We start from the raw sequence: 18334 nt of genomic DNA, 5'->3' as shown, positions 1-18334 counted from the left end.
GTCTGCAATAGGCAATTAAGTGCTGTTTTGGTTGTTAAAAATACCCTTTTTCTTAACGGCTCCACAAAAGTAAATTAAGTGCCAGCTATACTCTCTCCCTGACAACCAACAAAGTGTGAACTGCGAAAATGGCCACACATTTATGAACTGAAGTCTCATTTTGAGTCTATCTGGCAGGAGGCGTTGGGCCGTGGGCGTTTGGAGACAGCTGTGAAAATGGCTGCTAGTCGAGTGACTGTTCACAGACACGAATTCGCTTAGTATTTCAAAATGTCACTCTAATTTTCTTCACAACTAGATGCTTGTATCCGTGTCGTGAATTTTCTCTTCTACCCATTTTCTTGAAACGGTTTTGTAGGCCCAGAATGTTCTTCTAAAGAAGTCACTCAATCTTAAGAGATGTAATTGGCTTTTAGTTCAGTTACTGTACTTGAACACTATCGCTGTCGTAGGTGTAATATAGTTAATTGAAACCGTGGCCTCGAGTTTTCCCGAAGCCCTTTCATTCAGCTTATGATGATGGTATAATGTCTGTCTTTGAATGCACATTTAACTCGATAATCCACTCAAAGCAAATAGCAGGTTTCAAGGCCACTACACTTGTTATAATAATAGTGCTCAAGTATCTTGACAAAAGATGGTTGCTCTGTCTATACTGTACTTGATTGGAGCACTTGAGAAACAGATTAAGAAGATATACGTGCTGCACTTTTTAAGAACGATAAAGCTCGAAAGTGCTAACTTCCGCCAATGCGACCGTGTTTCCAGCATTATTATGCACTCAGTCTAGCCCGAATACCGTAGTTTACACGAACAAATGACTTTTATGATGTTTTTGGTGTCTCAAAACATAAAACACAATTAGAGTAGTTTGATTCCTGAATTTAATGAATGAAAAACATGGAATGCGATCAGTGTCCGCAGTCCGTGACTAGTGTTGTTCAATTCCGTTCAAAACTCAGTTATTTTTAGTTAATCAAAAATGCACTGCATGACCGGTTGTAGTCCGATTCTTGAACAAATTACTGCGAGCTAATTATTTTTGTGAAATCAGAAACATTCTGATCGCGTTGATCAGCGTAGTCCGATTCTTGACTAATGAGTCGCATGACTTGATTATCTGATTATTTTTAACGAATCAAAAGCACAGCTTTTTTTTACGATTATGTTTAGTGAATCGAAATGATACAGCGTCTTTTTCTTCTGGTTCTTTTTCGGTGTACAAAAAGCAATTATAAATCAAACCGAGTTGGTATCATAGGTTATTAATAATTGTCATGTCCGGTTTAATATTTTTCTCACTCAGCTGTACAGCTTTCATTTTATGAAACAGAGCAGCGTGAACATTCTGCAAAACATCTCCTTTGAATTGCACAGAAGAATGAAAGTCCTATCGGTTTGAAACCACGTTCAGTTCTTTTAAGCAAACTGATAATATTAAAGCTCAAATCAATAGCAGAGTCACACTGAGTAAATTCGGATCCCGATTCTCTTCCTCTTGTTCCTGATGGTTCTCAATGGGAAGCCCATTATATGATGCTCCATTGATTATCACAGGCTCAATCCATTATGAATAATTACTTGCCTTCATGGTGATTGCGCTGCCTGAGAATAATGAACAACACGTGAGAATGCAGCGTGGGCTCCTGTTGATCTCAAGCCTCTCGTATTCTCACACACACACACACACACACATACACGTGCATGTGCACACACATATAAACCAGGGTTCTCCACCGCAGCTTCACTAAAGGGAGCTGCGCTCTCTCATGCACACGTTCCTCACACAATGTGAGATGGGATAAGATGAGATGCCATTATCCGCACATCTCCCATCATGCCGAACGACACAGATGTGCCGCTGTCTGCGTGCGCTCTGGGACGCGGCTCGCGCATCTCCCTCGCCACCGTCTACTCCTTCATGTGCGTTGTGGGAAGCGTCCTCAACCTCCTGGTTATCTATTTGGTGGTGACGTTCAAGAAGCTCCGCACAGCCAGTAATGCGTTTATCGTGAGCGGCTGCGTGGCGGATCTGCTGGTCTGTGCTTTCTGGATGCCCCACGAAGCAGTGGCCACCTCCACTGGGACATTTTTGGTGATTGGCTACCAGGCGTTCAAAGAAGCGCTGCTGTTTTTGGGAATCACCGTGTCGCTGCTCTCCCACTCGCTTATTGCAGTCAACAGGTATGTTTTGATCACCAAAACCCCTGCTGTGTATCAAAGCCTTTATCAGAAGAGAAACACCGAATGGATGATTGCAGGATCGTGGCTCATCTCCTTGGGCTCCTTGTTCCCGTGGATCACGTCCTTTCGGTACCCCCCCGAGAGGTGCCGGGACGCCGCCGACGCGTCGTTCGTCAAGGGAACATCGGTGTCTGTTTTGTCCAGTCGGTTCGCTGCTGGTACACTTGCGTTTACTATCATCGGACAGACTTTGGTGGTGGTATACTGCTACTTTAAAATCTTCCGCCGAGTGCAAACGAGTGTGAAAAGAGTCAGTATTTTGAATTTCCAAATCGTGAACAACCTTCCTTATTCGTTCCCCAGAAAGGACAAGCGACTCGGTTTTTACGTTCTCGCAGTCTGCTTTATTTTTATTCTTACGACCGAGCCGATTTTTTGGGTTCTCGTGGCAGGACTCTTTGCCCCGGTGTCCGTGGTGCTTTGGACGTCAGCGTGGATTGTGTTCTGCACTATTTTCGTGTCCAATCCTTTCTTGTACACCTGGAAGAACGAGGAGTTTCGGAAGTCCTTCAGGTCTGTGATGAGAGGGGACTTCTTGCGGGGATCCACGGTTGGAGTCGAGCCCATCACCATCAATACTATTTCTCACATCTTCCCGAGACAAAACAGCCGCAGGGCATTTCTGGGTGAGATGAACTGAGCTAGACCTGCGAACCCTTACGACTCATACCGTGGCTAAATTTCGCTCGTGCCCGTCCAAAATGCTTCTACTTTCTGCTGGTGATTTTTCAGTAACGATGAGCTGCATGTGTTTTGTACAGTTTTTGAAATATTTTTTTGTGAAAGTTGAAGTGTGAAGTGTTTTTTTGCACAACTGTGAAGGCTATGAATGTTCAAATAAATCAGAAAAATCTCAACTTGTGTCTCTTTATATATATATATATATATATATATATATATATATAGGTTTTGTATCAAATTAAGTGTTCTTTTAAAGAGTTTCAAAAATATTATAATAATCAAATAATTATATTTGAATTAATATTCAGTGTTTTTAATATTACTATAAAATACTTATTTTTTATTTAGCAGCATGTTTTAACTTGTCTAAAATGTCAATTATAGGCAAATATTTTTATTTTAAAATTACATTGTGTAATTTTGTAATAAAGTACATTCATATTATATAAAATGCTTATTTAATCGTGTATTTTAAGAGCACATTTACTGTCAATAATATTATTTATATTTTTGAATTAATATTCATTATTTATATTATTGTTATTATATACAATGATTTATTTTATTTAATAGTGCATTTGTTAACAGCTTGTTTAAAAAGTCAATTATATCAATAGGTCAATAGGATATTTACAGTGTATTAATAATATTAATATATTATCTTTTTTATTTTATTTAACTACTATATTTCAAGCTTTAAAATGTCAATTACTGTCATATTTTGATTATGTAAAATGCTTAACATTTAATAGTGCATTTTATTTTAAAAGGGTGTTTAAAATCTAAATTAATTAATAATACATTTCATATATTTTTACACCATTAATATAATATATGATTTAATACTTTTGTTTTTAGTAAAAGTATTAATAATATTAGTAACATTTTAAATGTCTATTGTGTAACTTTTTTTAAAATATATATATATATTTAATATATACAAAGCATACTGGTGAGATTTTCAGCACCATCTAATATGTTTTGTTGTTTTCTTTTCATCAAGCAGTCACAATATTATATATTTGAATCAGTGTAAAAACATCTGTGATGCAGTAAAGTTCAATGAAGAAACACTGACAGTGATAAAAAGTTATATCCGGTCAATATCCACTCTTAAACTCTCGCTTACATAATGCTTGGGCTTAAATGTTAAAAACCTGAGGAAGCATCTGTGCAAACAATCCGAATGATTAAACTAATTCATGGAGAAATGCAATAAGTGGAAAACAGCATTATAAAACTTAATTTGGTATAAAAACAAAATGCAATAATTTAATCATTTGAATAACATATGCAAATATTTTTTAATTGCCCATTTTAACTTGATAAATCTTTCAATATATTTAAATGGCTAATTTATAAGAAGTAATTAAAATAAATAAATTACCACAGCCTCTACCTTCATGATTTGAGCTGCTTCTTGTAGATTAATCGTTTCTGGGAATCTATTTGTTATATGCAGTCAATCACTGGCAGATCATAATGGAAATATTATCTTCAAAAAATACACAAAGTAATTTCCTGTAATTGAGAAGAAACCCCTTCGGGACAGCAGAGGGAGCCTGTGGAGGGAAGGAGAACACAAAACATTAAATGGGGAATTCCTCTTTGGCTTATATTAAGTACTGAGGAGGTGGATTATGATCCCTCCCCTTCGCCTATAAATTAGGACTAGGAATGAAAGAAAGCACATTAACTCAGTTTTATTCTCTTGGAGCAGAATAACACCAAAAGTGGACAACATGAATTCAGCTTTACTGCTGTCTTTGCTTCTACCAGTTGCAGGTAAGTTTAGACATTTATTTTAGGCTTTCTTGTAAATGTCAGGATTTAAACTACGCATGCAGAGTAACCTGAATATTTTAACATATTTTAGAGTCTTACCATCTGCTCTTTTCTCAGGCACTGCAAATTTATATATATATATATATATATATATATATATATATATATATATTAGCTAAGTACCAAAGCAACAGTTTTAGTTTAATTGAACTAAAATAACCAGAAAAAAATGAAACCTAAATAGACATTTAAATAAAAACTACAAAATTTTACAAAAGCACAACACAATTACTAAAACTTTAAATAAAGCATTAATAAAAATGATATAAACTACAGTATCTCGATGCTAAAATAGCAAAGACTTGAATATAATATTCTTGTGACAAATCTTTATTAGTATTTTGTTTTTATTGAATTGTAATTTTTAATATAATTATGTAATTTTTTTAATCATAAAATAGTTTTGCCATTTTTATTGATCTCCCTCCTTTTTCTGAAAATTGATTTGACAGCACAAGACTCCCATATAACCGCATATGCAACTTATTTGATATTTTTGTATTTACATAATTGTGTATTTTGATGTTTCCTCTTTAGTAAGTTGCTTCATGAATGTGCATTTTTAGTTAATGATCCAATATTTTTTTTACTATTTGAATATTGTGAGCATTTAAAACTAAATTCTCTATAAAATATATATATATATATATATATATATATATATATAACACTGCTATTTAATTGCATATTACTCAAAACTGCCAAATTATTTTAAACCATCATTTTAAAACTAAGATTTACTGATGAGTTCATGATGAACTAATGTGCAATGTTCTCTTAAACAGTTGTTTCCCATGTACTGGACCTGCCCCGCAAAGTTCTGTTCAAACTGGGTGACAGGAGAGAGTTAAGATGCAGCATGTCATCTTGCCCCGGGAAGGTGAAGTTTGTTTGGAAGTCATTAGAAGACAAACCGAAATATGCTACTATTAAAACACAGGACAGAGAATCTGTGCTGGTCTTTGACAATGTGACAAAGGATCACGAAATCACCTTAGTGTGCAAAGCAACCTGTGAAAAGGAGACAAAACAGGCGACAGCAAAGATTCAAGTTTATTGTGAGTTCCTTTTTCAATTTTAATAAACTTCAGCTTGCTTCATAATGCACTGTTGGTGAAGACCGGGGTAAGTTGTCACACTTTTTTAGTAAATATTTCTGAAGGTATGTTTAACAATGGTTTACTTAGGGATTTAAAGCAATTAAGACTGAAATCATTCATGTGAAAGCAAACCAAAAGGTAACCATTGTTTTGGCTAATTTGTGTATTAAGACCTTAGGTTTCTATTGAAATATGTGACATCTGGCCCCGGTCTCTTTTATTTATTTATTTTAAATGCTACATATGAATCACGTAAAAAAAAGAAATATCTAAACATGTTTTTTCTTGTCGAATTTCATTTCAGCTTTTTCAAGAAACCCATTAATATCTGGACATGACAGCTTGAAACTGGGTGAGAAAATGTCCTGCGCTGTGAAGTGTCTTCTGTACACCCTTCGGAGTACCTCACAGTGCAGTGGCTCTATGAAGGTGAAGTTCTTCAGACTGATGAGGGAGAACCTGAGAGTAATTACATATTCACACCTTCAAGTGAGGATGATGGGAAGGCAATAACATGCAGAGCATCACTTAATGTTGATGGTATACCACCTGATGAGAAGACCAAGGAGACGTCTGTACACATGACAGTTTTCTGTAAGCTACACTTACATATATTCACATAAACTATGTTTTAATTAAATGGATGTGGGAATCATACTTCCTCTCTGAAGATGACGACCAATGATTGTTCATTTTCCCATTGCTTTCACAGCTGCACCGCACAATGTTAAAATATCTGGAGCGACCGCCGTCCCGCTGGGATCCAGTTTAAATTTGACCTGTGAGGCCGAGGGCAAGCCAAAGCCTGCGTTTACATGGACCGCTCTCAAACCAGATGGCCAGTCTGTGGAAATGGGAAAACATCGAGATCTCCTCGTACATAACGTGTCCTTATCAGATGCTGCTACTTACCAGTGTGACGTTACAAATGACTTTGGAAGCCAAAGGGCCAATGTTTCAGTAGTCGTTCAAGGTTAGTGGTTCATTTAATTCTTTAAATATCTTGGTCAGAGATAATAGCCTTGTTGGTAGCCCTCTAAATCTCTCCCAGTTTCTGGGAGAATAAATAAATGCAAAACTGCCACAAAACTTAATGCCTAATTTCGAAACATTGCTTTGTTCCCAATTAATTTGTTTTTTGAATTTTTTTGGCAGCACCTCCTATGAATACCCTGATTGAAGCAAGTCCACAATCCATTCTGAAGGAAGGAGAATCTGTGAACATTTCCTGCAAGTCCAGCGTAGTCCCAGTGACACACGTGGTGCTCAGCAGGAGGGTGAATGGTGCAAAAATAGAGCTAGCGTCTAGTAAAGAGGCTGAAACATCATTAGCCCTCCTCTCTGTCAATCTGACCGACTCTGGAGAGTTTGTGTGTGAGGCTTTCAATGATTATGGCAGTCAGGAGACTACTCTCAATCTAACTGTTGAAGGTAAGACCTTGAACGTCTGGGAATAGTGGATGTTGTTGGTACAAAGATTGGTCTGTTGAGCGCAGTTACAGTGTGGGTTGTAATGGTGTGTTTAATAGAAAAGCGCAATCAGTTGTAGTCTGTTATCTCCTAAAGATACTCTGAGTATCGCTGATATTATATAATATAAGCCAGAAGTTCAATGAACTTCAAATTCAGTTGGAGGCACCAAGTAAATGTTTTTCTTTTTACTTCTCACAGCTCATTTGCTAGAAGTGGTGTTACAACCGGACGAGGTCGTGTTGGAGAGAGGCTCCAGGCTGGTCCTCTCATGTCAGGCTTTCGGTTGCCCTCAACCCAAGTTCTCCTGGAAGAATCTTTCAAATACGCCGATCCTCAGGCGACTTGAGACAGATGATTTACAGTCCCAGCTGGTTTTTGATCTAGTGGAGTTGGACGACGAGGGAACTTACCTTTGTGAGGTCACATGTGGCTCAATCAAGAAGTCCAAACAGACAGAAGTCAAGGTGTTTTGTAAGTATCTCAAAAGGTTTACTATCCAGTCTTGAGTTACGTAAAAAATAGTTTGTATGGGTGAAAGGGACCTGTTGCATTATACTGAATCACATAAAAGAAAGAAATATCTAAACTTGTTTTTTCTTGTCGACTCATATTTGAATCTTGGAATCCATTTCAGCTTTTTCAAGAAACCCAGTAATATCTGGACATGACAGCTTGAAACTGGGTGAGAAAAATGTCCTGCGCTGTGAAGTGTCTTCTGTACACCCTTCGGAGTTACTCACAGTGCAGTGGCTCTATGAAGGTGAAGTTCTTCAGACTAATGAGGGAGAACCTGAGAGTAATTACATATTCACACCTTCAAGTGAGGATGATGGGAAGGCAATAACATGCAGAGCATCACTTAATGTTGATGGTATACCACCTGATGAGAAGACCAAGGAGACGTCTGTACACATGACAGTTTTCTGTAAGCTACACTTAAATATATTTACATAAACTATGTTTTAATTAAATGGATGTGGGAATCATACTTCCTCTCTGAAGATGACGACCAATGATTGTTCATTTTCCCATTGCTTTCACAGCTGCACCGCACAATGTTAAAATATCTGGAGCGACCGCCGTCCCGCTGGGATCCAGTTTAAATTTGACCTGTGAGGCCGAGGGCAAGCCAAAGCCTGCGTTTACATGGACGGCTTTTAAACCAGATGGCCAGTCTGTGGAAATGGGAAAACATCGAGATCTCCTCGTACATAACGTGTCCCTATCAGATGCTGCTACTTACCAGTGTGACGTTACAAATGACTTTGGAAGCCAAAGGGCCAATGTTTCAGTAGTCGTTCAAGGTTAGTGGTTCATTTAATTCTTTAAAAATCTTGGTCAGAGATAATAGCCTTGTTCAGGGATCCTCAAATCTGGACCTCGAGATCCACTTTCTGGGAGAATAAATAAATGCAAAACTGCCACAAAACTTAATGCCTAATTTCGAAACATTGCTTTGTTCCCAATTAATTTGTTTTTTGAATTTTTTTGGCAGCACCTCCTATGAATACCCTGATTGAAGCAAGTCCACAATCCATTCTGAAGGAAGGAGAATCTGTGAACATTTCCTGCAAGTCCAGCGTAGTCCCAGTGACACACGTGGTGCTCAGCAGGAGGGTGAATGGTGCAAAAATAGAGCTAGCGTCTAGTAAAGAGGCTGAAACATCATTAGCCCTCCTCTCTGTCAATCTGACCGACTCTGGAGAGTTCGTGTGTGAGGCTTTCAATGATTATGGCAGTCAGGAGACTACTCTCAATCTAACTGTTGAAGGTAAGACCTTGAACGTCTGGGAATAGTGGATGTTGTTGGTACAAAGATTGGTCTGTTGAGCGCAGTTACAGTGTGGGTTGTAATGGTGTGTTTAATAGAAAAGCGCAATCAGTTGTAGTCTGTTATCTCCTAAAGATACTCTGAGTATCGCTGATATTATATAATATAAGCCTGAAGTTCAATGAACTGCTAATTCAGTTGGAGGCACCAAGTAAATGTTTTTCTTTTTACTTCTCAAAGCTCATTTGCTAGAAGTGGTGTTACAACCAGACAAGGTCGTGTTGGAGAGAGGCTCCAGGCTGGTCCTCTCATGTCAGGCTTTCGGTTGCCCTCAACCCAAGTTCTCCTGGAAGAATCTTTCAAATACGCCGATCCTCAGGCGACTTGAGACAGATGATTTACAGTCCCAGCTGGTTTTTGATCTAGTGGAGTTGGAAGACGAGGGAACTTACCTTTGTGAGGTCACATGTGGCTCAATCAAGAAGTCCAAACAGACAGAAGTCAAGGTGTTTTGTAAGTATCTCAAAAGGTTTACTATCCAGTCTTGAGTTTACGTAAAAAATTGTTTGTATGGGTGAAAGGGACCTGTTGCATTATACAGGTCCTTCTCAAAAAATTAGCATATTGTGATAAAGTTCATTATTTTCCATGATGTAATGATAAAAATTAAACTTTCATATATTTTAGATTCATTGCACACCAACTGAAATATTTCAGGTCTTTTATTGTTTTAATACTGATGGTTTTGGCATACAGCTCATGAAAACCCAAAATTCCTATCTCAAAAAATTAGCATTTCATGAAAAGGTTCTCTAAACGAGCTATTAACCTAATCATCTGAATCAACTAATTAACTCTAAACACCTGCAAAAGATTCCTGAGGCTTTTAAAAACTCCCAGCCTGGTTCATTACTCAAAACCGCAATCATGGGTAAGACTGCCGACCTGACTGCTGTCCAGAAGGCCATCATTGACACCCTCAAGCGAGAGGGTAAGACACAGAAAGACATTTCTGAACGAATAGGCTGTTCCCAGAGTGCTGTATCAAGGCACCTCAGTGGGAAGTCTGTGGGAAGGATAAAGTGTGGCAAAAAACGCTACACAACGAGAAGAGGTGTCCGGACCCTGAGGAAGATTGTGGAGAAGGACCGATTCCAGACCTTGAGGAACCTGCGGAAGCAGTGGACTGAGTCTGGAGTATAAACATCCAGAGCCACCGTGCACAGGTGTGTGCAGGAAATGGGCTACAGAGAAGCAGCACTGGACGGTTGCTCAGTGGTCCAAAGTACTTTTTTCGGATGAAAGTAAATTTAGCATGTCATTCCGAAATCAAGGTGCCAGAGTCTGGAGGAAGACTGGGGAGAAGGAAATGCCAAAATGCCTGAAGTCCAGTGTCAAGTACCCACAGTCAGTGATGGTCTGGGGTGCCATGTCAGCTGCTGGTGTTGGTCCACTGTGTTTTATCAAGGGCAGGGTCAATGCAGCTAGCTATCAGGAGATTTTGGAGCACTTCATGATTCCATCTGCTGAAAAGCTTTATGGAGATGAAGATTTCGTTTTTCAGCACGACCTGGCACCTGCTCACAGTGCCAAAACCACTGGTAAAGGGTTTACTGACCATGGTATTACTGTGCTCAATTGGCCTGCCAACTCTCCTGACCTGAACCCCATAGAGAATCTGTGGGATATTGTGAAGAGAAAGTTGAGAGACGCAAGACCCAACACTCTGGATGAGCTTAAGGCCGCTATCGAAGCATCCTGGGCCTCCATAACACCTCAGAAGTGCCACAGTCTGATTGCCTCCATGCCACGCCGTATTGAAGCAGTCATTTCTGCAAACGGATTCCCGACCAAGTATTGAGTGCATAACTGAAGATAATTATTTGAAGGTTGACTTTTTTTGTATTAAAAACACTTTTCTTTTATTGGTCGGATGAAATATGCTAATTTTTTGAGACAGGCATTTTGGGTTTTCATGAGCTGTATGCCAAAATCATCAGTATTAAAACAATAAAAGACCTGAAATATTTCAGTTGGTGTGCAATGAATCTAAAATATATGAAAGTTTAATTTCTATCATTACATTATGGAAAATAATGAACTTTATCACAATATGCAAATTTTTTGAGAAGGACCTGAACTGAATCACTTAAACAAAAAAGAAATTTCTAAACTTGTTTTTTCTTTTCGACTCATATTTGAATCTTGGAATCCATTTCAGCTTTTTCAAGAAACCCAGTAATATCTGGACATGACAGCTTGAAACTGGGTGAGAAAAATGTCCTGCGCTGTGAAGTGTCTTCTGTACACCCTTCGGAGTACCTCACAGTGCAGTGGCTCTATGAAGGTGAAGTTCTTCAGACTAATGAGGGAGAACCTGAGAGTAATTACATATTCACACCTTCAAGTGAGGATGATGGGAAGGCGATAACATGCAGAGCATCACTTAATGTTGATGGTATACCACCTGATGAGAAGACCAAGGAGACGTCTGTACACATGACAGTTTTCTGTAAGCTACACTTACATATATTCACATAAACTATGTTTTAATTAAATGGATGTGGGAATCATACTTCCTCTCTGAAGATGACGACCAATGATCGTTCGTTTTCCCATTGCTTTCACAGCTGCACCGCACAATGTTAAAATATCTGGAGCGACCGCCGTCCCGCTGGGATCCAGTTTAAATTTGACCTGTGAGGCCGAGGGCAAGCCAAAGCCTGCGTTTACATGGACCGCTCTCAAACCAGATGGCCAGTCTGTGGAAATGGGAAAACATCGAGATCTCCTCGTACATAACGTGTCCTTATCAGATGCTGCTACTTACCAGTGTGACGTTACAAATGACTTCGGAAGCCAAAGGGCCAATGTTTCAGTAGTCGTTCAAGGTTAGTGGTTCATTTAATTCTTAAAAAATCTTGGTCAGAGATAATAGCCTTGTTCAGGGATCCTCAAATCTGGACCTCGAGATCCACTTTCTGGGAGAATAAATAAATGCAAAACTGCCACAAAACTTAATGCCTAATTTCGAAACATTGCTTTGTTCCCAATTAATTTGTTTTTTGAATTTTTTTGGCAGCACCTCCTATGAATACCCTGATTGAAGCAAGTCCACAATCCATTCTGAAGGAAGGAGAATCTGTGAACATTTCCTGCAAGTCCAGCGTAGTCCCAGTGACACACGTGGTGCTCAGCAGGAGGGTGAATGGTGCAAAAATAGAGCTAGCGTCTAGTAAAGAGGCTGAAACATCATTAGCCCTCCTCTCTGTCAATCTGACCGACTCTGGAGAGTTTGTGTGTGAGGCTTTCAATGATTATGGCAGTCAGGAGACTACTCTCAATCTAACTGTTGAAGGTAAGACCTTGAACATCTGGGAATAGTGGATATTGTTGGTACAAAGATTGGTCTGTTGAGCGCAGTTACAGTGTGGGTTGTAATGGTGTGTTTAATAGAAAAGCGCAATCAGTTGTAGTCTCTAATCTCCTAAAGATACTCTGAGTATCGCTGATATTATATAATATAAGCCAGAAGTTCAATGAACTACTAATTCAGTTGGAGGCACCAAGTAAATGTTTTTCTTTTTACTTCTCACAGCTCATTTGCTAGAAGTGGTGTTACAACCAGACGAGGTCGTGTTGGAGAGAGGCTCCAGGCTGGTCCTCACATGTCAGGCTTTCGGTTGCCCTCAACCCAAGTTCTCCTGGAAGAATCTTTCAAATACGCCGATCCTCAGGCGACTTGAGACAGATGACTTACAGTCCCAGCTGGTTTTTGATCTAGTGGAGTTGGAAGACGAGGGAACTTACCTTTGTGAGGTCACATGTGGCTCAATCAAGAAGTCCAAACAGACAGAAGTCAAGGTGTTTTGTAAGTATCTCAAAAGGTTTACTATCCAGTCTTGAGTTTACGTAAAAAATTGTTTGTATGGGTGAAAGGGACCTGTTGCATTATACAGGTCCTTCTCAAAAAATTAGCATATTGTGATAAAGTTCATTATTTTCCATAATGTAATGATAAAAATTAAACTTTCATATATTTTAGATTCATTGCACACCAACTGAAATATTTCAGGTCTTTTATTGTTTTAATACTGATGGTTTTGGCATACAGCTCATGAAAACCCAAAATTCCTATCTCAAAAAATTAGCATTTCATGAAAAGGTTCTCTAAACGAGCTATTAACCTAATCATCTGAATCAACTAATTAACTCTAAACACCTGCAAAAGATTCCTGAGGCTTTTAAAAACTGCCAGCCTGGTTCATTACTCAAAACCGCAATCATGGGTAAGACTGCCGACCAGAAGGCCATCATTGACACCCTCAAGCGAGAGGGTAAGACACAGAAAGACATTTCTGAACGAATAGGCTGTTCCCAGAGTGCTGTATCAAGGCACCTCAGTGGGAAGTCTGTGGTAAGGAAAAAGTGTGGCAAAAAAACGCTACACAACGAGAAGAGGTGTCCGGACCCTGAGGAAGATTGTGGAGAAGGACCGATTCCAGACCTTGGGGAACCTGCGGAAGCAGTGGACTGAGTCTGGAGTAGAAACATCCAGAGCCACCGTGCACAGGTGTGTGCAGGAAATGGGCTACAGAGAAGCAGCACTGGACTGTTGCTCAGTGGTCCAAAGTACTTTTTTCGGATGAAAGCAAATTTTGCATGTCATTCCGAAATCAAGGTGCCAGAGTCTGGAGGAAGACTGGGGAGAAGGAAATGCCAAAATGCCTGAAGTCCAGTGTCAAGTACCCAGAGTCAGTGATGGTCTGGGGTGCCATGTCAGCTGCTGGTGTTGGTCCACTGTGTTTTATCAAGGGCAGGGTCAATGCAGCTAGCTATCAGGAGATTTTGGAGCACTTCATGATTCCATCTGCTGAAAAGCTTTATGGAGATGAAGATTTTGTTTTTCAGCACGACCTGGCACCTGCTCACAGTGCCAAAACCACTGGTAAAGGGTTTACTGACCATGGTATTACTGTGCTCAATTGGCCTGCCAACTCTCCTGACCTGAACCCCATAGAGAATCTGTGGGATATTGTGAAGAGAAAGTTGAGAGACGCAAGACCCAACACTCTGGATGAGCTTAAGGCCGCTATCGAAGCATCCTGGGCCTCCATAACACCTCAGCAGTGCCACAGGCTGATTGCCTCCATGCCACGCCGCATTGAAGCAGTCATTTCTGCAAACGGATTCCCGACCAAGTATTGAGTGCATAACTGAAGATAATTATTTGAAGGTTGACTTTTTTTGTATTAAAAATACTTTTCTTTTATTGGTCGGATGAAATATGCTAATTTTTTGAGAGAGGCATTTTGGGTTTTCATGAGCTGTATGCCAAAACCATCAGTATTAAAACAATAAAAGACCTGAAATATTTCAGTTGGTGTGCAATGAATCTAAAATATATGAAAGTTTAATTTCTATCATTACATTATGGAAAATAATGAACTTTATCACAATATGCAAATTTTTTTAGAAGGACCTGAACTGAATCACTTAAACAAAAAAGACATTTCTAAACTTGTTTTTCTTGTCGACTCATATTTGAATCTTGGAATCCATTTCAGCTTTTTCAAGAAACCCAGTAATATCTGGACATGACAGCTTGAAACTGGGTGAGAAAAATGTCCTGCGCTGTGAAGTGTCTTCTGTACACCCTTCGGAGTACCTCACAGTGCAGTGGCTCTATGAAGGTGAAGTTCTTCAGACTAATGAGGGAGAACCTGAGAGTAATTACATATTCACACCTTCAAGTGAGGATGATGGGAAGGCGATAACATGCAGAGCATCACTTAATGTTGATGGTATACCACCTGATGAGAAGACCAAGGAGACGTCTGTACACATGACAGTTTTCTGTAAGCTACACTTACATATATTCACATAAACTATGTTTTAATTAAATGGATGTGGGAATCATACTTCCTCTCTGAAGATGACGACCAATGATTGTTCATTTTCCCATTGCTTTCACAGCTGCACCGCACAATGTTAAAATATCTGGAGCGACCGCCGTCCCGCTGGGATCCAGTTTAAATTTGACCTGTGAGGCCGAGGGCAAGCCAAAGCCTGCGTTTACATGGACCGCTCTCAAACCAGATGGCCAGTCTGTGGAAATGGGAAAACATCGAGATCTCCTCGTACATAACGTGTCCTTATCAGATGCTGCTACTTACCAGTGTGACGTTACAAATGACTTTGGAAGCCAAAGGGCCAACGTTTCAGTAGTCGTTCAAGGTTAGTGGTTCATTTAATTCTTAAAAAATCTTGGTCAGAGATAATAGCCTTGTTCAGGGATCCTCAAATCTGGACCTCGAGATCCACTTTCTGGGAGAATAAATAAATGCAAAACTGCCACAAAACTTAATGCCTAATTTCGAAACATTGCTTTGTTCCCAATTAATTTGTTTTTTGAATTTTTTTGGCAGCACCTCCTATGAATACCCTGATTGAAGCAAGTCCACAATCCATTCTGAAGGAAGGAGAATCTGTGAACATTTCCTGCAAGTCCAGCGTAGTCCCAGTGACACACGTGGTGCTCAGCAGGAGGGTGAATGGTGCAAAAATAGAGCTAGCGTCTAGTAAAGAGGCTGAAACATCATTAGCCCTCCTCTCTGTCAATCTGACCGACTCTGGAGAGTTTGTGTGTGAGGCTTTCAATGATTATGGCAGTCAGGAGACTACTCTCAATCTAACTGTTGAAGGTAAGACCTTGAACATCTGGGAATAGTGGATATTGTTGGTACAAAGATTGGTCTGTTGAGCGCAGTTACAGTGTGGGTTGTAATGGTGTGTTTAATAGAAAAGCGCAATCAGTTGTAGTCTCTAATCTCCTAAAGATACTCTGAGTATCGCTGATATTATATAATATAAGCCAGAAGTTCAATGAACTGCTAATTCAGTTGGAGGCACCAAGTAAATGTTTTTCTTTTTACTTCTCACAGCTCATTTGCTAGAAGTGGTGTTACAACCAGACGAGTCGTGTTGGAGAGAGGCTCCAGGCTGGTCCTCTCATGTCAGGCTTTCGGTTGCCCTCAACCCAAGTTCTCCTGGAAGAATCTTTCAAATACGCCGATTCTCAGGCGACTTGAGACAGATGATTTACAGTCCCAGCTGGTTTTCGATCTAGTGGAGTTGGACGACGAGGGAACTTACCGTTGTGAGGTCACATGTGGCTCAATCAAGAAGTCCAAAACAGACAGAAGTCAAGGTGTTTTGTAAGTATCTCAAAAGGTTTACTATCCAGTCTTGAGTTTACGTAAAAAATAGTTTGTATGGGTGAAAGGGACCTGTTGCATTATACTGAATCACATAAAAGAAAGAAATATCTAAACTTGTTTTTTCTTGTCGACTCATATTTGAATCTTGGAATCCATTTCAGCTTTTTCAAGAAACCCAGTAATATCTGGACATGACAGCTTGAAACTGGGTGAGAAAAATGTCCTGCGCTGTGAAGTGTCTTCTGTACACCCTTCGGAGTTACTCACAGTGCAGTGGCTCTATGAAGGTGAAGTTCTTCAGACTAATGAGGGAGAACCTGAGAGTAATTACATATTCACACCTTCAAGTGAGGATGATGGGAAGGCAATAACATGCAGAGCATCACTTAATGTTGATGGTATACCACCTGATGAGAAGACCAAGGAGACGTCTGTACACATGACAGTTTTCTGTAAGCTACACTTACATATATTCACATAAACTATGTTTTAATTAAATGGATGTGGGAATCATACTTCCTCTCTGAAGATGACGACCAATGATTGTTCATTTTCCCATTGCTTTCACAGCTGCACCGCACAATGTTAAAATATCTGGAGCGACCGCCGTCCCGCTGGGATCCAGTTTAAATTTGACCTGTGAGGCCGAGGGCAAGCCAAAGCCTGCGTTTACATGGACCGCTCTCAAACCAGATGGCCAGTCTGTGGAAATGGGAAAACATCGAGATCTCCTCGTACATAACGTGTCCTTATCAGATGCTGCTACTTACCAAGTGTGACGTTAGAAATGACTTCGGAAGCCAAAGGGCCAACGTTTCAGTAGTCGTTCAAGGTTAGTGGTTCATTTAATTCTTAAAAATCTTGGTCAGAGATAATAGCCTTGTTGGTAGCACTCTAAATCTCTCCCACTTTCTGGGAGAATAAATAAATGCAAAACTGCCACAAAAACTTAAAAAATGCCAAATTTCGAAAACATTGCTTTGTTCCCAATTAATTTGTTTTTTTAATTTTTTTTGCCAGCACCTCCTATGAATACCCTGATTGAAGCAAGTCCACAATCCATTCTGAAGGAAGGAGAATCTGTGAACATTTCCTGCAAGTCCAGCGTAGTCCCAGTGACACACGTGGTGCTCAGCAGGAGGGTGAATGGTGCAAAAATAGAGCTAGCGTCTAGTAAAGAGGCTGAAACATTCATAGCCCTCCTCTCTGTCAATCTGACCGACTCTGGAGAGTTTGTGTGTGAGGCTTTCAATGATTATGGCAGTCAGGAGACTACTCTCAATCTAACTGTTGAAGGTAAGACCTTGAACGTCTGGGAATAGTGGATATTGTTGGTAACAAAAGATTGGTCTGTTGAGCGCAGTTACAGTGTGGGTTTGTAATGGTGTGTTTAATAGAAAAAGCGCAATCAGGTTGTAGTCTGTTATCTCCTAAATATCGCTGATATTATATAATATAAGCCTGAAGTTCAAGAACTACTAATTCAGTTGGAGCACCAAGTAAATGTTTTTCTTTTTTTACTTCTCAAAGCTCATTTGCTAGAAGTGGTGTTACAACCGACAAGGTCGTGTTGGAGAGAGGCTCCAGGCTGGTCCTCTCATGTCAGGCTTTCGGTTGCCCTCAACCCAAGTTCTCCTGGAAGAATCTTTCAAATAAGCCGATCCTCAGGCGACTTAAGACGGATGACTTACAGTCCCAGCTGTGTTTGATCTAGTGGAGTTGGACGACGAGGGAACTTACCGTTGTGAGGTCACATGTGGCTCGATCAAGAAGTCCAAACAGACAGAAGTCAAGGTGTTTTTGTAAGTATCTCAAAAGGTTTACTATCCAGTCTTGAGTTACGTAAAAAAATGTTTGAATTGGGGAATGGCCCTGTTGCATTAAACTAAGTAGTTACCTGGTTCATGAATGGAGAATGTATACTCAAGTTTTCGACATCGGTGAAATAAGTATCTAGATGCAATTGCAAGACTGATTCGTAAAACTCATTGGGCCAAAAT

At 39.7% G+C, this 18334-nt stretch overlaps 1 protein-coding gene and 1 pseudogene across 1 annotated transcript; both read left to right on the top strand.

Annotated features, from left to right (window-relative positions):
- Positions 1-81: 81 nt before the first annotated feature.
- On the top strand, positions 82-3091 carry LOC113075875 (probable G-protein coupled receptor 88). Its single transcript, XM_026248531.1, has one exon. The coding sequence runs from the start codon at positions 1838-1840 to the stop codon at positions 2882-2884; it is 1047 nt and encodes a 348-aa protein (XP_026104316.1). The 5' UTR covers positions 82-1837; the 3' UTR covers positions 2885-3091.
- A 1515-nt stretch (positions 3092-4606) lies between these two features.
- Positions 4607-18155, top strand: LOC113075874 (hemicentin-2-like; annotated as a pseudogene).
- Positions 18156-18334: the final 179 nt, after the last annotated feature.

The sequence above is a fragment of the Carassius auratus genome, unplaced genomic scaffold (genome assembly GCF_003368295.1).
Source record: "Carassius auratus strain Wakin unplaced genomic scaffold, ASM336829v1 scaf_tig00017857, whole genome shotgun sequence".
Lineage (NCBI taxonomy): Eukaryota > Metazoa > Chordata > Actinopteri > Cypriniformes > Cyprinidae > Carassius > Carassius auratus.
The sequence above is the reverse complement of the archived record's forward strand: the minus strand, read 5'-3'. Positions and strand labels throughout refer to the sequence as shown.

Coding starts and splice junctions, on each gene's coding strand:
- LOC113075875 (XM_026248531.1), top strand. CDS start 1,838: ATGCCGAACGACACAGATGTGCCGCTGTCTGCGTGCGCTCTGGGACGC.